We start from the raw sequence: 16,224 nt of genomic DNA, 5'->3' as shown, positions 1-16,224 counted from the left end.
CGAATATCAGAAGAATGATATTTCGTTTGAGACAAAACTCCAATAATCTCTACATGTACTTCTTTATCCAGGGTTGAAAACATGTCAATGCGCCTGGAGGAGATAAATGAGAGGGAGCACTTCATGAAGGCATCCCTCCAGACAGTGGACCTCCGCCTAGCCCAGTTAGAGGAGTTCTCAGGAAGGATGATGAATGCGATGGAGAAGCTGGCGGGTATCGACAAGGCTGAGCTGACCCACACACACTCCAGAGCCTCTTCAGAGTGTGACCCGGCCTTCCTCCTCAGACAGAGCAGCATCAACAGCTCTGACGGCTACAGTATGTACAAGTACTACCTCGACGGAGAAGAGGACCACCCCTGCGTGGAGATGGGAGCCACCTTGTCACCGTCCATGAAGAGGAAATCTTTTAAAACCAAGGAAGAGAAGGAAGCCATAGGTCAAACGATGCAGCTGACCTCATCCAGCGCTACTGCTGTGACCACAAAGGACACCAGTCAAACCTCAGAAATCATCAAAGATACTAAAAGACCAAGCTCCTGTGTGGACATTGCGATTCCTACATCTAGTGACCAGGAAACTCAATCAGGGACTGAAGATCCGCAAAGACAACCAAAGCCTCCAGAAGCCATAGTGAATGGCCAATCTGCTCTAGTGTCAGGGAACACAGGCTTGACTGTAGAAAGAGCAAAGCTGGAGGCCACCATCTCTTACCCCTTGGAAAGGTCTAAAGCCATGCGGTACTATCCTTCTCAAACCTTTAGCACCTCACCGGACACAATGAAGTCCAGAAGTAGTTTTATATTCACTCCAGCAGAGGGCATATCTGGTGGAGGAAGTGATTGGACAACAGACTATAGTTCTTTAATGAACCAGATGAGTCAATCAGCCGTTGGACAGTGGACAGCTTGTTTGGAATATAAGCTTCATTCGAGTCCCTATGGCCAGCCTCCAAGAGTCTCCATTCAAAGGCCGGTTGACGAGCCAGAGTTTGTGTCAGATTCTGAAAGGCAGGTTAAGCAGCCAATCACGGACACAGAAGATGAGACAGGTGCCAACACACCTTTAGGCGATAGGGCAGACCCAGATAGTTCTCTATTGGTGGTAGAGGACAGGATGTATCCATCACTCAGGTCGAAGAGTTTGAATAGCAAACCTGTAAAAGTGAAATGCATGGGGGACAGCAGGGATAAGCTCAGACCTACCAGCAGCGTCAAGGACATTGTGGTGGCATGCGGCAGTGCAGCAGAAGATCAAGAGGCAGAAACCAAGACAGAGGACGGTCTCAAGGAGAAGCAATCAACAGAAACAGATTGCTAATTCAAGAGTGTGGCTGCTCGGTCATAGTCAAAACCAATATGACTATGTTACTGAAATATAGCAATACTGAAGTGGTAACACTCCTTTGGATAATACACTATAAAGTATACACATTGAGAACAGATGTAGAATGGAGACAATGCTTCCCTTCTTTAACAGCACATTCTGTTAACAAGTAAATTTATTGCACAGTTTATCTCTTAAAGACAATTGAAATATGCCTTTGTTTGACTTAACTTGTACTGTTTTTTTTTTTTTGTAAAAAAAGGTAAAAAGGGCTCTGCATTAGGCATTTTTTTTCTAATCCTCTATGAAACATAATATTGTACAATGCCTTTAACATAATGTTTTCAAATTATTTGTGTTTGATCCAGACAACTGGGATTCAAATTCATCCAACATGAAACAGGGCACGGTCTGTATTTTTAAGGCATCAAAAGGTACAGTAGGGCCTTTATCCATTACAAAGCCCGTTAAACACGTGCTTTAGCCCTTGTTTTGCCCAGCAAAAAATCGGAGTTGTAATTCCTTGCCAATTGTACAGAATTAACCCTGTAAAATAAGGACAAACAGGCAAATAGACCTTAAGGACTGCCAGCTATCACATAAGAATGAATAGTCAAGCAGAACAAAGTAGGACATGTGAAGGGCAATAACTGCAAGAGCTAATTTCACCAATCAAACACATTAATTTGAATAGTGTTATTATATTTCAGGAGGGAAATGCAGCTTTTGCCTTAACCCAAAAAGGATCTCACTAATGCAACAATACATTACTAAATGGGTCTGTGAAAACACTCCTTAAAGGCATCAGCTACATCACACGCAGGGACCTATGGTGGTGATGGCACTAGAATGTTACTGCATATCATTGCTATGGTTACTAGAGTACAAATGTTACAGTGCCACCTGCTGACCAAAATAAGTCTCTCATGATCTGTTAAAGAAAAATCACAAAAAGCATGAAGTGTGATGTGTTTATAGATTATGGGGGGGGGTAACATTTACAACAAATGAAAGAAATACATTACAAAGTACATTTCATTATGCAATCTTTACTTGAGATGCACATTAATGCAGAAAAAAAAAATTCCACACTTAACAAAACCAAGATTTATTTATTTCTTACGCAATATCAGTACACATTATGAACAGGTTTGTGTGTTAAACACTTGACACGGTCTTTAATTCCATTCATTTTCTGGCGCTTTCTGGAACGTCATGATAACAAGCTGCTAATAAATGTGCTTTAAAGAAAAAAAAAGGTTGAAACGGATCTCTTTGTAGGCAGTAAGTCTTCTAGTGGAGTGCTTTTGTTGTTACATTACATGTAACCTGGTCCCAAGTAAAACTGTAATTTTACAAACATTTTATGGTAAGGCCATTGGCGTATACAGCTACAATCTTATCAATGGTCTATGCACAATACAATTATACTTTCTCAAGCTCACCGATTCTATAAATCAAATCCTTTACGTATGGTAAATGTTCACTACTGGCAGAATATTGTCCCACTACATATCTGCAACAGTTAATATGACCGTCATTTCCACTGGGTTGTACAACAGAAGGCCTGATTTGACCATGGCCGCTTGCTCATAACTGAGTAAAACGAGTAGGCCTGTGTGATTCATCTAGGAAGGGGCTCAAGGTTCTACAAGCAAATTAGATCTCAGCAATTCTTATGAAGTTTAAAGACGATACTGATCTTTTACAAGGTGTCATTACAATTGAACACAGTCAAGGATATTCTCTCATACCCTTGAAATAAAACAAAAATGTAATCATACATAAATGTAAGAGAACTAATAAGTCACATACTCACTTGACAAAAACAAAGTACTGTTTCATTGATTCCTACAGTCTACACAACAGCTGACGCAAATTTACCCTTCTCGGTGTTTCATATTCACTTGTATTCAAAGATGCACCTTTTACTCAAGAAAACACACGAGAAATAAAGTGCAGCTAATGAGACAATTAACACTGCTGCAAATGTTTGTTTTTTCTTTGTAAACAATACACAATAGTTGTATTAAATTTAAATTCTTAAAAAAAAATGCATAGGCGAATAAAACATATCCACTGCTGTGCATAACTCACATATATTTAAAAAATATGATACAATTATCAGTAACGCAATATTATTCAGCAATGCAGTAACTACAAGAATTTTAAGCGTGCATTAAAGTGGTTTTCCTATGGTCTCACTTAAAATATATATCTATATACACAATCTAGCATAATTAATTGTAAGAAATTAGCATTAATGTATAGACGCTCCATCTTGCTGCTGCTTCAAGAAGCACTTGTACAAATATCTGCTCACACGGTCTCAGAATGTACTAACTGGACACTAACAACAGAGGAACAGGTTCTAAAAGCAAGGCAATTTTCAGTGAACAGCTTAATAAAAAGAAATTGAAATAACAAAGTGTGTGCTTGGACAACTAGTTAGTACTAAAATTCTTAATTTACTGAAAGAAAGAAAGAAAGAAAGAAAGAAAGAAAGAAAGAAAGAAGAAACCCAGTAATTAACTAACATAAAACAAAACAAAAAAAGGCTTAAAAAAATGACATGTGTAAATATTCACACTTTGAGCGACAAAAATACCCTTGGTCTATAATCTTCATGAGCTTTGTTTTGGGTTCAACAACACTGCTTTACATTTGCCACCCAATTTAATCTGACTGCATACAAGGTGTAACAGAACAGAGCAGACAGATTTACAAAGCAGGGGAGAAAAAAGCCCTTCAACGGTAACATTTCACTAAAGAGTTCTGTTTTTAGGGTGTATTACATTCACCAAGATGCTCCTTTCTTGTGCTACTGCAGTAACAATCATTTGAACCAATTCCCGGGTTTACTGTTACACCTTGGGAATCTCGCCTCCACAAATATAGAGGAATCTAAATATAATGTTGTAAGATGACAGTTCCCATGATTATACTGCTAACTGTATGTGTCTTCAAAAAATTCAGCTTTCCAACAGTAGTGAATAACTCACGTGGGCAAACTCACCAGCTTGCAGATTCAGAGCTTAAATCTAAGGAAAGCATTTCTCTGCATTCAGCGGTTTAAAACGTGGGCATATTTTCTTTTTCCACATTGCACTACATATAAAGAATACCCCATGAATGTGCATGGATTGCTACAGTTATTTCACTCATGAGGATGGCACTCGCTCATAGAATAATTACAGTACTCTATGAACGCTTATGGAGTCTCTTCTATATAAACCCTGTATGTTTTAAACTTTCCAAAACTTTTACTCTCAAAAAATGCATTATTTTCTTACACAGCTTACTGTGTAGCTCAGACCTGTATGGATTAAATCACACATTTGAAAAGAAATTTGAAATTGAATACTAAGCCACAAGAACAGCCTTCATCGTTGCCTGCTTTTCTTAATGTTTTACTACAAATGATCTAAGCACAGCTACCAGCCCTAAAACCACCCTTCATTTAAAACAAGTACAAATGGGGTGCAATTGGCTTTGGGCATATTAGAAAGAACATACCCAAGACTTCAAGTCAGTTAGCCCCACTAGGATGCAATATCCTTTTTGCCCAAATTCTACACATTGAGCAGTACACAATATAGTAATGTGGGCCATTGAGCAATGCAAGATCTATTAAATGGCCAGCTAAAAAAAAAAAAAAAGTACATTTTAGATGTTGTTATTTTTGCAACTGCTGTCTGCAAGGCTGTAGTTCACAGGCTCAGTCAGCTTCAGTACAAGTGATTGATGGGGATGCCAAGAGTTTGGAGCTTACTTAAAGTTGAGAATTACACGGCTCAGTGGACTTCTTACTGTGAACATTAAATACTCTCTTGCACTCCAGTGCTATATCTCCTCCTAAACATGTCCTTCATTACCAAACTGTGGCTCTCTTCATGTTGTTTATTGGCTTGATATTGTGGAGATCAGCTCCAAAGCCACGTCCTTAAAAAGGGTTTTCTAGCCACAGTTTTCCTTCATGGTGAGCATCTTGGTTTAAGACACATTTTGTTTCATAAATATTCTAGAACACGTATGCTTAGGAAAACAGAGAACATCTTTCACAGAAAGGAAAATGCACACAGGAACATACAGGGGCACAGATACAGCATCAAACCACGCTGAAACAGGGCACAACCTTCTTCTCCGAGACTCGCAACCAATGTGCAAAGTTAAAATGACAGAAGCCTCTGCTGTAAAAAGGACACACATCCTGGTTACAAAAAGATAGTTGTAACACAAAAGAAAAGACATTTCCAAGCACGAGCCTCCACTTCTTACTGTAGATTCCCATGGTTTATGATACTAACTGTTCAGTGGGATTTTGAACTTGTTATTGTTTCTTGCAATATTAATATGATATTTTAGTTGTCGTGGTCTGCAGAACAGCTCTCAGCAGCATCCAATGGAATTTCATTCTTAGGCCGAGCAATATTGTGCTTTCAGAGAAGCAGAAAAAGGTTGTTCTAGTCTATTGTAAGACATTCATCAGAGTAATGTACATCGGAAGAAGCTGCTCTTCTTTGACCGGCTCTCTGTGATTTTCACAGGACCTCCTCCACCTGATGCGCTGTTGTCATTCTATTAGGAAAAAAAAAGGAAATAATAAAACAAAGGCCTTAGATAAAAGCAATCAGAAATTAGATCTGGGCTTTGCTGCCTCAGCCTAGATGACATTTTACAAAACTGCAAGCTAGTTGCATACTCTTCAAATAAATGACAGGATTGACAAACCCAGTTCTTCACTTTTAATATAAATATATTATTATCCTTCACAAAACACTTGCCATTTTTCTGTTAAGTCTCGTCATGATGTCTCTTCCGAGTGTGTAGAATCCCTATGAAGAAAACATACAGTTCACATCATGCAGTGCATTTTAAAACAGGACAAGGACATTCAATGAATGTTTCCAGCGACATAACCCTGGAGACAAGGCCCTGTTCAGATGAGGCCTCTGAGGTAAAACACCTGCAGCCGACACCATGCAGGACAATTTGATTTTAAAAAGTCAAACACAGAGTCAAACAGTACACAGTGTATTATTCAGACAGAGAGATGTAATCTTGATGGAAAACACAAGGCTGCTCAAGCAGGCAATGAAAAGGACAGTGAAGTCACAATTGGGTGCGCTCAGTTTTGATGACCACCACCTTTCTTACCTCTTCCACATTTATGCTTGATTTGGCGCTCGTTTCCAAGAATTTAATCCCATAATCTATTGCTAGCTGTAAGAAACACAAAAGAACAATGGTTAGACAAAATCAATGCCTTTATGCAACTAGGTAAAGAGAACCCATTTACATTGATGACCTGGCCAGAAGGCCAACAAGCTGCAACACTACCCAGAATCTTCCAACCCCCATCCAAGAATATCAGCACAATGAGGTACCAGAAGGGGATAATAAATATAGCGTAATACTAGCACCAGGGATCAAAAAAGAAACAGCAGCACTACAATAAAGCAACACTTGAATTCACCTTACCTTTTCTCCTCTTTCTTTTGACACTTGTCTTTTGTCATTCATGTCGCATTTGTTACCCAGGATCATCCTCTCGACATCTGAAGATGCATGCTGTCGGGGGAGAAAAAGAGAAAACTGATTTTACTGCTCTGAGCATCCTCTCATATTCACAGCTTTTTAAATGTATTTGCATAATGTAAAAAATGTAATGTTTTAAAAGAATGAAGACATTTGGAATGCTTGTAAATAATCAGAAAACCCATAACGAGAAAAAAAAAGACACTGAAAACATTTTGAATTTGATCATCTACACATACTGCTGTATAAATTGTACACTTGACTAACATCTACATTTGACATCCAACAGTCCTAACAAATTTCTAATTTTACAGGCTTCGTTTATCTTTGACATGCAAGCCAAAAATGACACACCACTGATCACTAAGGAAGCAACGGATTTGAATGACCTCAGTCAATGTGAAAAAGGTCCCCCTGGACTGAACAAAGCACTACAACACTAAAACTGTTACTACTGCTAGAAACATACAGAACAATTCTGGACACAAACTTAATATCTGTATGTTACAGGCTGAAGAGGTCTTTTTCTAGCACCATCTTCTCTGAAACCTTGCTGTTACGGTTTCAGAGCTTCTCACAATGAAAATGAACTGCAATACCATTTGAAGGCAGCAGGTGGCAGCACATTGCACAGTGGCACTGATCACAGCACAATGCAATATAATAAAGAAGCTAAACATAGATCAAACATCTTGAACGGCTACATTTATTTTTTATTTCTTCCTACCATTACCGGTATATGTTAATTATATTGTATATTAATTATAAAAAATATATTATATTGTATATTAATTATAAAAATGTATATTATGTGTTTTAAATATATTATTATTATGATGATTATTATTATTATTAAATTTAGTATTATGCTTTATTTTAGTCAGTTTAAATCTGATTGGAGTGTATTTACAATATAGTTACTCACCTCTTCAATATTCCTTATCCAGTTCTTTATGTTCTCAAAAGACTTCTCATTTGTGATGTCATAAACCAACATGATGCCCTATAAAAACAACGGATATCACCACTGACTTAAATTATTTATTATTTAACGACATGTTATCAAACCCAGCACAAAGGTAATACAGCTTTTCATCCTTCAAGTTTTTATATATCTAGTAAAACCTTAAAATGTTGACAGAGAAATACGATAGGTACAGATTATCAAATCTAACCCCCATTTTTACAATGGAATGGAAGCAAAGCATCATTCATTTTAATTTTAACAGCATTTCAACAGCCAGGCAGGTCAACAATTGTCATGACATCTAACTGCATTCATCTAACTATTATTAATGGGGTTTGGAGAACAATCAAGATTTAGGTGACTGGTAAATATGAAGCCTGTAGTATGCTATCGTTTCTTCATGATGGATTGTTGAGTGACAACCAGCAGCACTAACATATAAAAAAGGTTTAAATGTATGTTATTTTGCTTTACACCAGATAATCTGTGCTGAAACTCTCTGCTGGCTAAGTATGAAGCATTGCAGTGTGGCATAATAAAATGTGTTGCAGTGTCCTTACAATCAATTTCATTAAAATAAAGGCGCTTTTTTTTTTGCCAAAGTCCCTTCAACAATTGCCATGGTCTGGATTCACCCAGAGTGATCACCACTTCAAAAGTGCCCATTTAAAACTGGTGCTTACTGGTCAGAAATAGCTTTTAGTTAGGCTTGAACTTGGTTGGACTCTGTAGATGTAATATAATTGACTTTAGCTGACTTAATACCCATCTTCAAGCTAAATCAGCAAACAAGCTTTGAAATTTACTGCTGCTACTTGTCAGCATTTTTTTTTTTTGCTTTGCTTTTCCAACAGATCACGTTTGAAAAATAAGAGCCAGGATAATCCCATTGTTGACAATGAGATGGACTGCAAAGGAGTGTGTATACAAAGACACTGTGAGCCACTCACTTAATGGGCAATGCCCTTGCCAAGGGGAACATAATTCCCAGTCGCAGTGTAGTGGATAGTAAGCAGTTTGTAGTGTGAAGCCCCCAAACAAAGACTGCTGCAGGCATGTGTTGCCAATACTTAGTGACTTCATAATCTCAGATTTCTTACACTCAGAATGAACCTTTCAAGTGCCTGGGCTTTTCTTCCATCGTCTAAACCTCTAGGGTTCAGCTATATGCATGTGCCAAGAGCTTGGTTGCAAATAACTACAAGATCTGGGATCTCACCAGGAGAATAATCCTTCCACAACTGCATTAAATTTTAAATACTGTTGAGATCTATGAAATAATCGTTGGCAATCATTAAGATAAGCATGATGTAATTAGAAAAAAAACTACATTGTACACTCTGATGCATGATCTAAATCAGTTGTTTTCAACCATGGACCTTAAGTTAGTACCCCAAACAGCTATTTTGTTTCAGCCAGTTCCCTTTTGTTCTAAATCTACATCATGGTACATGTTCACCTCTTACCATGGCTCCTCTGTAGTATGCTGTTGTGATTGTTCTGAACCTCTCTTGTCCTGCTGTATCCCTAAATAAAAGTTAAAGAAGCAATTTCAAATTGTCCATGTTTTACTAAACTGGTTTACAAAACCTTTTTTAATGGACATATAGTAATTATTAGATATATATAAAAAAAAATCTAATTAAAACATTAACACATGATGGGATTGCAAAGGTTATAATGTTTTTAGACAGCCACAGGCCCAATTACAATCCAATGGAATTACAAAGCACTTTAACTCAAGCAAGAAGCACCTGATTTGACATCAGGGGGGTTAAGAACTAAAAGGAATGTCAACCCTCTTGTGTTGCTTTGAAAAACAAAGGGAATAAGCCCTCCCGTTGCAATGTGTCTTTTCTTCTATGTCATTGATACATGAAATAAGGATGGGTGATTTCTATAAGAAAAAAAGAAAGACTACCAGTAAATATTCCCTCCTATTTTTATTATACGGAAGACAGTTTTACTTACCAGATCTGAAGCTTAATTTTCTTTCCGTCTAATTCTATCGTCCTGATTTTAAAATCAATTCCTGAAAATGAAAATAAAATAAAGTTTAACATTAAAATTCTATTGATGGTTCGTATTTATACTCAAAAATAGCGCCGCTGTTTAAATAAATCAATAAAAAGAGCCGATAGTGCATGTTAGAAATCAACAAGAAACTGCCTGTATAAATGATAGCAGTATTTAGATCCACCTTTGTCAATTGAATAGAACCCCTATGTCTACAATTGTGGATCCTGGAGTTCTATTCGATCAATGGAAATGATAATTTCAAAAAGCTCAATTTCACACAAAAGAAAAAGGTCTACATGTGAAATATACAAGTGCTTGTAATAAAACTTTTTTCTAAGGTACAGTAGAACTGGCAAAAAGCCCAGTTGTTAAGGAAAGTACAACATAATTTGATTTATCTCGATATAAAATGCTTGGCGCAGAACTGTGGCGATCATTTATTGTGCAGAGGTCACACACCAAGACGAGTAATGTTGGAATCATATACAGTAACAATGTGATGCCATTACGCTGGAATAAATGTATCCTGAAGACAACATCTTTTTGCTTACTGTGGTTAAAATATTTCACTGAAGCTTTATTGCTTCGCAACAGCCAAAAAGTAGAAAATGTTCCAATGAAAAAGTATTACAAAATGATTTCAGCTTCTCAATTAACAAAAAAATAAATGATTCTAATTCAAGTCACAGTCAAGTCAAGCTAACATTCACCCAAAAGCAGTTCAGTTAAAAATTACCTTAAAAGTCAAAAAGGTCAAATGAAATAGATTGCTGCCCCAACCCCATGTAAAGCATAGTATTGAGTCAACAGTACTGCTTGTATTGTACTTAAGCATGTATCACCTGATGAATTTCAGGATGGAGACTACACCGGTCAGCACTTCAATTTATAACCACAGACATATTAGCAATCAGCAGGCTAGGCTAAGACAGACTCCTCAATCTTTTAGACACTGGTGGTTAAGTGTGCAGCTGCACATGCACTGCCTCCACATTTCAGTTGAAGATGCCTGCAAACTGCAGCATTGAAATGCATGACACATCAAGGTAAATCTTTTGTAGCGCTATAGCAGGTATCCTTGAATGTCCAAACGCTTTGAGATCTAATTACACCTCCATTCATTGCAACGGTGGCTGAATTGCATAAGGAGAAAAGGGTAAAATACATATAGCTCCAATATTTTCAAATAAATAATACAATGCAAAAGCATAGGAGAAAAACTAAATTAATGCAAGAAAATCTTTAAGGTCTCCTTTTCCCTCCCCAAATATTTGACCAAATATAAACCATGCAAATCTCACTCCACGAAACACTGCCTTACTTTGACGACAGCAAGTATGCAGATCATTTATGATTTGTGTTCAAAAGTTGGTTGTTGGGTGTTTTATTATTTTGTATGCATGTGATCATAGCCTTTGTATCTAGCGGTTGCATCTCCAAGGAAACAAAATAAACAACCTTAATGAGGTCCTGCTAGCAAATCATTTTAATCAGCATAGGTTTCAGTCAGCATAGCAGTACTACAGTACTACAGCTTCTGATAAAAGGCCACAGCAATAGTCATTATCTTCAAACTGCCTTACTAGCAGCAAATATTAGTATTTCTCAAGTCAAAGCTCTAATAAGATTTTTCTGCAGCTTAAGCTTAGTATCTTACACCTGTCAGTATTCCTCTACCAAGATTCATGACCAGTGAATAAAGGCCAACTTACTATCAAGACGACTCCGTGTCAGTCAGTCAAAATCCGAGGATCTCCCTCTATTAAACCCCAGATCTTTATTAAGGAACATTTTGCCCAGTCCATTTGGTAGCTGTATACAGTAAATGGGTTTGATGGAAGTGTTTCGCAAGAAAATCATTGTTTTTGATTACCACACACGACTTCATAACTCTTGATTGGAATAAAATGCCACTTAACTACATTGTTGCAAAAACAATGAATACTTAATGAGGTTCAGGTACTTTTTAATAATCTCTAACATTTTATTTATTTCTCAACCATAAGTTTCAACACTACGAAACATAACAAAAAATCACCCTAAGATAACTAAATAGTTTCTGGGCATTATAGTGAAAAATAAATAAACCCAGGTATATGGGTTATGGAGCTGGGTTTGCTGTTTTGAGTGGAGCTATAGTTCCTATAGACCTTTATACGGGGGCCCTATCCCACAGCATGCAGTTTCTAAGCAACCGTAATTGTAAATTCATAACATACAATACATTCAACCACGCAAGAGGAAACAAACAAAGAGACGAAATTCATGTGTGCTAATATAAGATACTGAAAGGAAGTGGTCAAAGCTCAAAGTGACACAACGTGACTACTGCACCACTTCCTGCATGGAGGCAGCACGGCTACAGTGCAGCATTGCGTAGGGCTTGCGTATTGTGTGTGTGTGTTCAACTGCATACTTTTGTAGGAGTTATAAAGAGTTACAAATCAAGCATCACGTAGTTGGGAAGTCAGTTCATAATTACAAACTGCAGGGAGATTTCAAAGTTTCACCATTATCAACATTTGTAAATTATCATGATATATAAATGATACATAATGAGATATCTATCTGTCTATCTAGATAGAGATAGATAGATATAAATATAGATATATATATCTACGTCTTAGTTGGTGCTTATCTTGGCGAGAGCCGAATCTAAAATCAGCATGAAGTTTTAACATCTACTCTCATGTAATGGAAATTATATATATATTATATATATATATGATATTTTTTAATAACCCCACCATGCTTAGAAAACACACTAGAAAAACAAGTGTGTTGTCATCGGATCATTTCACCTACTGAACTTATTAGTTCTATCTACACCAATTCAAATGAATGAATTGACCAGTATGATTATAGTCCCACTGCAAGATAATTCCATGGTTTTTGTTTCATAAGACCTGTCAGTGAAAATCCTCAACATCTCCACCCACAATGAAGGAAATGAGACAAGCGCTGCTTTAGATAAAAAGGGAAACCTGCAGTATATGAGGAAGTGATTGACAGCAGCTGATAATTTCTGATTATTAAAAAGGCTGGATGAACGCAGTCCTCCCCCACAACACCAGACCAGCTGACAGTCACACAACTGAGAAGTAGCCGGCAACAGAATTGTTTCTGTTCAGCTATGTACCACAGAAGCAGCCTTGTTCCTTCTTTCCAACATCAACATGGCAAAACAATTAATGATGGTCAACATGCTGCTAAAAAGTAATGCAATGCAACATCGACACTAAATATGATACATAATTTACACAGAACTAACAAAATCATTCCAGTAAATCTTACCATCACTTCATACATCTCACATTGCTCTCAATCACAGAAGCACACATTATAGTAAACATGCATTCCAGAAACCACGACAACACGTCAATATCTTAGTTTGGTTTTGAAAAATAAATCTTTTCATCTCCGAAAATGCTGTTTTGCTTAAAGTCCTTCCCGTCTTAATAAGGGACAGCGTTTTAATATGATGAATCAGTCACTGAAGCTTGCACAATGAAGTGAAACAGGGATCTGATGAAAGCCTGTTGCTGTTTGAGACAGCACATCATTGTAATTAAAGAACTGCTGTCATCATATAGCAGTGTCAAGATAACCAAACACTTCCTGTTTTACAGACAAGCTGCAGAGTATGCTGCATAAATATTATGAGCTGTTTTATACAAAAGACAGTGAGAAAAAATGAAATCGCAGCTAACAGGCAGGAAAAACACACAACAATTCTGTGACCTACAGTACAGATGGCGATTAAACCTAAAAGACAATGCTACAAGCTCCAATGTCAAAAACCCAAAAGTTCACAAGTTTGTTTTTCACTTGTAGCTTTTAATCAAAACACTGCACAGTACAGTACACTTTCTAGTACACTTACTGCCTAATTACGCCCAGGAGGCAAACAATTAATTTTACAGATAATTTAAAATATTTCTTGAAAGAAAGAAAACATTTTTCTAATTGTTCTTGGTCTGGTTACCATGGTACTATAACAAGAACTTGTTGATTTAACTGAATTGATTCCTCCACTCAAAAGTCACATAATCAAATCGCATAGGAAAAGTCACCAAAGGGTACAATTTTAATGAATCTTTTCCAGCAATCTGAAATTGTTCCATCTATTTTATTTTCTTTTGAAGGACGCTGGAGAAAGAAATAAAAGAAACAAAGCAAGCATGAAAGACACAGTCTATATATTACAGTAGTCTCTGCGTATAGGAACACCTCCTAAGAGAACACCCTTGTGGTGAAACTCATTTTTCCCCATTGTAAATACTCTGCCTAAGGAACAGGAACTTTGCTTAAGGGAACACCTTTTTGGCATCACTAGTGATTCGTTCACAACTGATACAGTACTGTTTTGTAACCCGATAACTCACCTTCATCAAACTTAAATTCAAATGGTTTATTCAATCTTTTCAAACGTGACTTGTCATCACGAGTGTGTCTTGAGGCACACTGATTGGTTTATTAAATCTTTCCAGAACCGCCGTCATGTCATTGCCTCGTTTTGTATTCTGATTTCCACGAGTGCACCACATCGCTACAAAATGGCATCTAAACAAATTGCGAAATGCGCCACTGTTTCTCTTGTTACAAGTTGGAAATTTGGTGTTTTCCGTTCTGGTGAGTTGCTTCACTGTTCTGTTAAAGAATTTTGTGCATGTCCTGAACATTGCTCCTCTACAGGTATTCATAATGAATCTAGAGCTGCTGCTGCATTTTATAACATGTGTAGGGGTGCTGTGTTAATGTTAGTTGGTCTTACACCATATAACATACACTTCCTATTGCTTTTCTCTTATTCTATTCATTTCATGTGCATCATGACAAGTAATAAATATTTATTTATGGATTCACATTGTGTCTGGTGGTCAACTCTGTCTAAAGAACACTTTGCTTGCTTCCCGAGAGGTGTTCTCGTAGCCGGAGACCACTGCATACCTTACATATTTATATATTTTAAATATATTTATATATTTAAAAAATTGCAAAGGATTAAAAAACAAACAAAAAAAAACCCACAGCACAGTTCTCATTCCAAGGCAGTAATCAAGTAATCAAGACCATTTGCTAGTACAGTATTTCAAGTTAAAGTTCTCTTATCATGTAAGCCAGTAGTCTGTCTAAAAACAGTTACAGTACCATAGTATAGTAGCTAAGGTCAGACCATACAAATGAGTATTACTTAGGAGTGAGATTTAGTAGAACTGCTAAAATATTCTCAAAACCAGTGGGATATCATTAGCATGTCTGCTGTATGCTCGCACGGTTTCCCCAGTGTTATCCACTCTTGTTGCAATCAGACATCAGCACCCTAACAATACACCCTCTACCTGTTTTTGGCCCAGACTGCCTAGAATTCCAATAAAATAAATGCATTTGTTCTAGAGAAATTTGCAAAGAACAAAAACCTACTGTACGTGACTGGCTTGTTCCTGTCTATACTTCTCTCCAAGTTTCATGTGAGGTTACCACAAACAAAAGCCTATTATCTTTGTGCTTTGCGGAGTGAAACATGCTGGACCTACAATCTTTCTTTCCAGTTGACAAACTCAATTGTATGAAGACACTCATGAGATTGGTGCCCAAGGTTCAAGCAGTCCAATAACACATTTTCTACAATGGATAAAGATGCAACACAGTACATTAGATTAAAACATTATTTCTGTTAAAATTATTTGTGATATTAGTTATTAGCATTACAGTAGTATTAGTTATAGCACCCATAACTTAAAACAGTGTAGTGGTACAAAAACAACAACCTTACAGTAATAAGTACAGACAAGCGTTTCTACGAGAAGTCCTTTGTCTACATTACAATATATAAAGACATCGTCTCTTCACAGCAAGCAGTTGCTGACATTAAGAAGGAATGGCTTGACTGCTCCTCAAATCTGTCGGCTTTTCTTTGCCTCTGTGGTAAGCAGCAATCAGCATAAACTCAAGCAACCGTTTCGTCTTTGTTTCCATAATATCCACATTCTTACCATGGTATGATCACTTGCTTGCTGTTGAGAGCACTTTATGGTGAGGATTCTATTCTAACAGACACAGGTTATCATGTAAGTCTTGGGTTTGATGCTGCTTTTTAATGGATTGGCCATAACTTAACAAAATAATGCATGACCACAACAGTCAGATTTGGCAACATTGGTTTTGGAAGACAAACAATTAATTTTTCATGCAAGCTAGAATAAAGGGCCTTAGCAGCACTGCCCAACAGTACTAAGCTGAATGTATTAAATAGGTTTGGACAGAACTGCATATTACATTTATCCTCACATCTGATCAGGGAAACATACCGAAAGCCATCTGTGGATAACTGCTTTTGGCAGGCACATTCATTAACCCTCCAAAGACTGATA

General features: G+C 37.1%; 2 protein-coding genes across 4 annotated transcripts in view; one reads left to right on the top strand and one right to left on the bottom strand.

Annotated features, from left to right (window-relative positions):
* Nucleotides 1-2,316, top strand: part of trpm1a (transient receptor potential cation channel, subfamily M, member 1a) — a 38,510-nt gene extending 36,194 nt beyond the window's left edge. For both annotated transcript variants that reach the window (XM_058995030.1, XM_058995031.1), the window contains exon 27: nt 72-2,316. In XM_058995030.1, the coding sequence (XP_058851013.1) occupies nt 72-1,320 (1,249 nt within the window). In that variant the 3' untranslated portion in view covers nt 1,321-2,316. The remainder of the gene's footprint in view (nt 1-71) is intronic.
* Nucleotides 2,317-2,418: 102 nt separating this feature from the next.
* The window catches only part of LOC131699120 (ras-related protein Rab-8B-like), a 33,938-nt gene continuing 20,132 nt past the window's right edge, over nt 2,419-16,224 (bottom strand). For both annotated transcript variants that reach the window (XM_058995033.1, XM_058995032.1), the window contains exons 2-8: nt 9,803-9,863; nt 9,298-9,358; nt 7,790-7,867; nt 6,808-6,897; nt 6,484-6,549; nt 6,111-6,161; nt 2,419-5,904 (exon numbers count right to left, since the gene is read on the bottom strand). In XM_058995033.1, the coding sequence (XP_058851016.1) occupies nt 5,812-5,904; nt 6,111-6,161; nt 6,484-6,549; nt 6,808-6,897; nt 7,790-7,867; nt 9,298-9,300 (381 nt within the window). In that variant the 5' untranslated portion in view covers nt 9,301-9,358; nt 9,803-9,863 and the 3' untranslated portion in view covers nt 2,419-5,811. The remainder of the gene's footprint in view (nt 5,905-6,110; nt 6,162-6,483; nt 6,550-6,807; nt 6,898-7,789; nt 7,868-9,297; nt 9,359-9,802; nt 9,864-16,224) is intronic.

The sequence above is a fragment of the Acipenser ruthenus genome, chromosome 21 (genome assembly GCF_902713425.1).
Source record: "Acipenser ruthenus chromosome 21, fAciRut3.2 maternal haplotype, whole genome shotgun sequence".
Taxonomy (NCBI): Eukaryota; Metazoa; Chordata; class Actinopteri; order Acipenseriformes; family Acipenseridae; genus Acipenser; species Acipenser ruthenus.
Note: the sequence above shows the minus strand (reverse complement) of the source record. Positions and strands in the feature narration are given on the sequence as shown.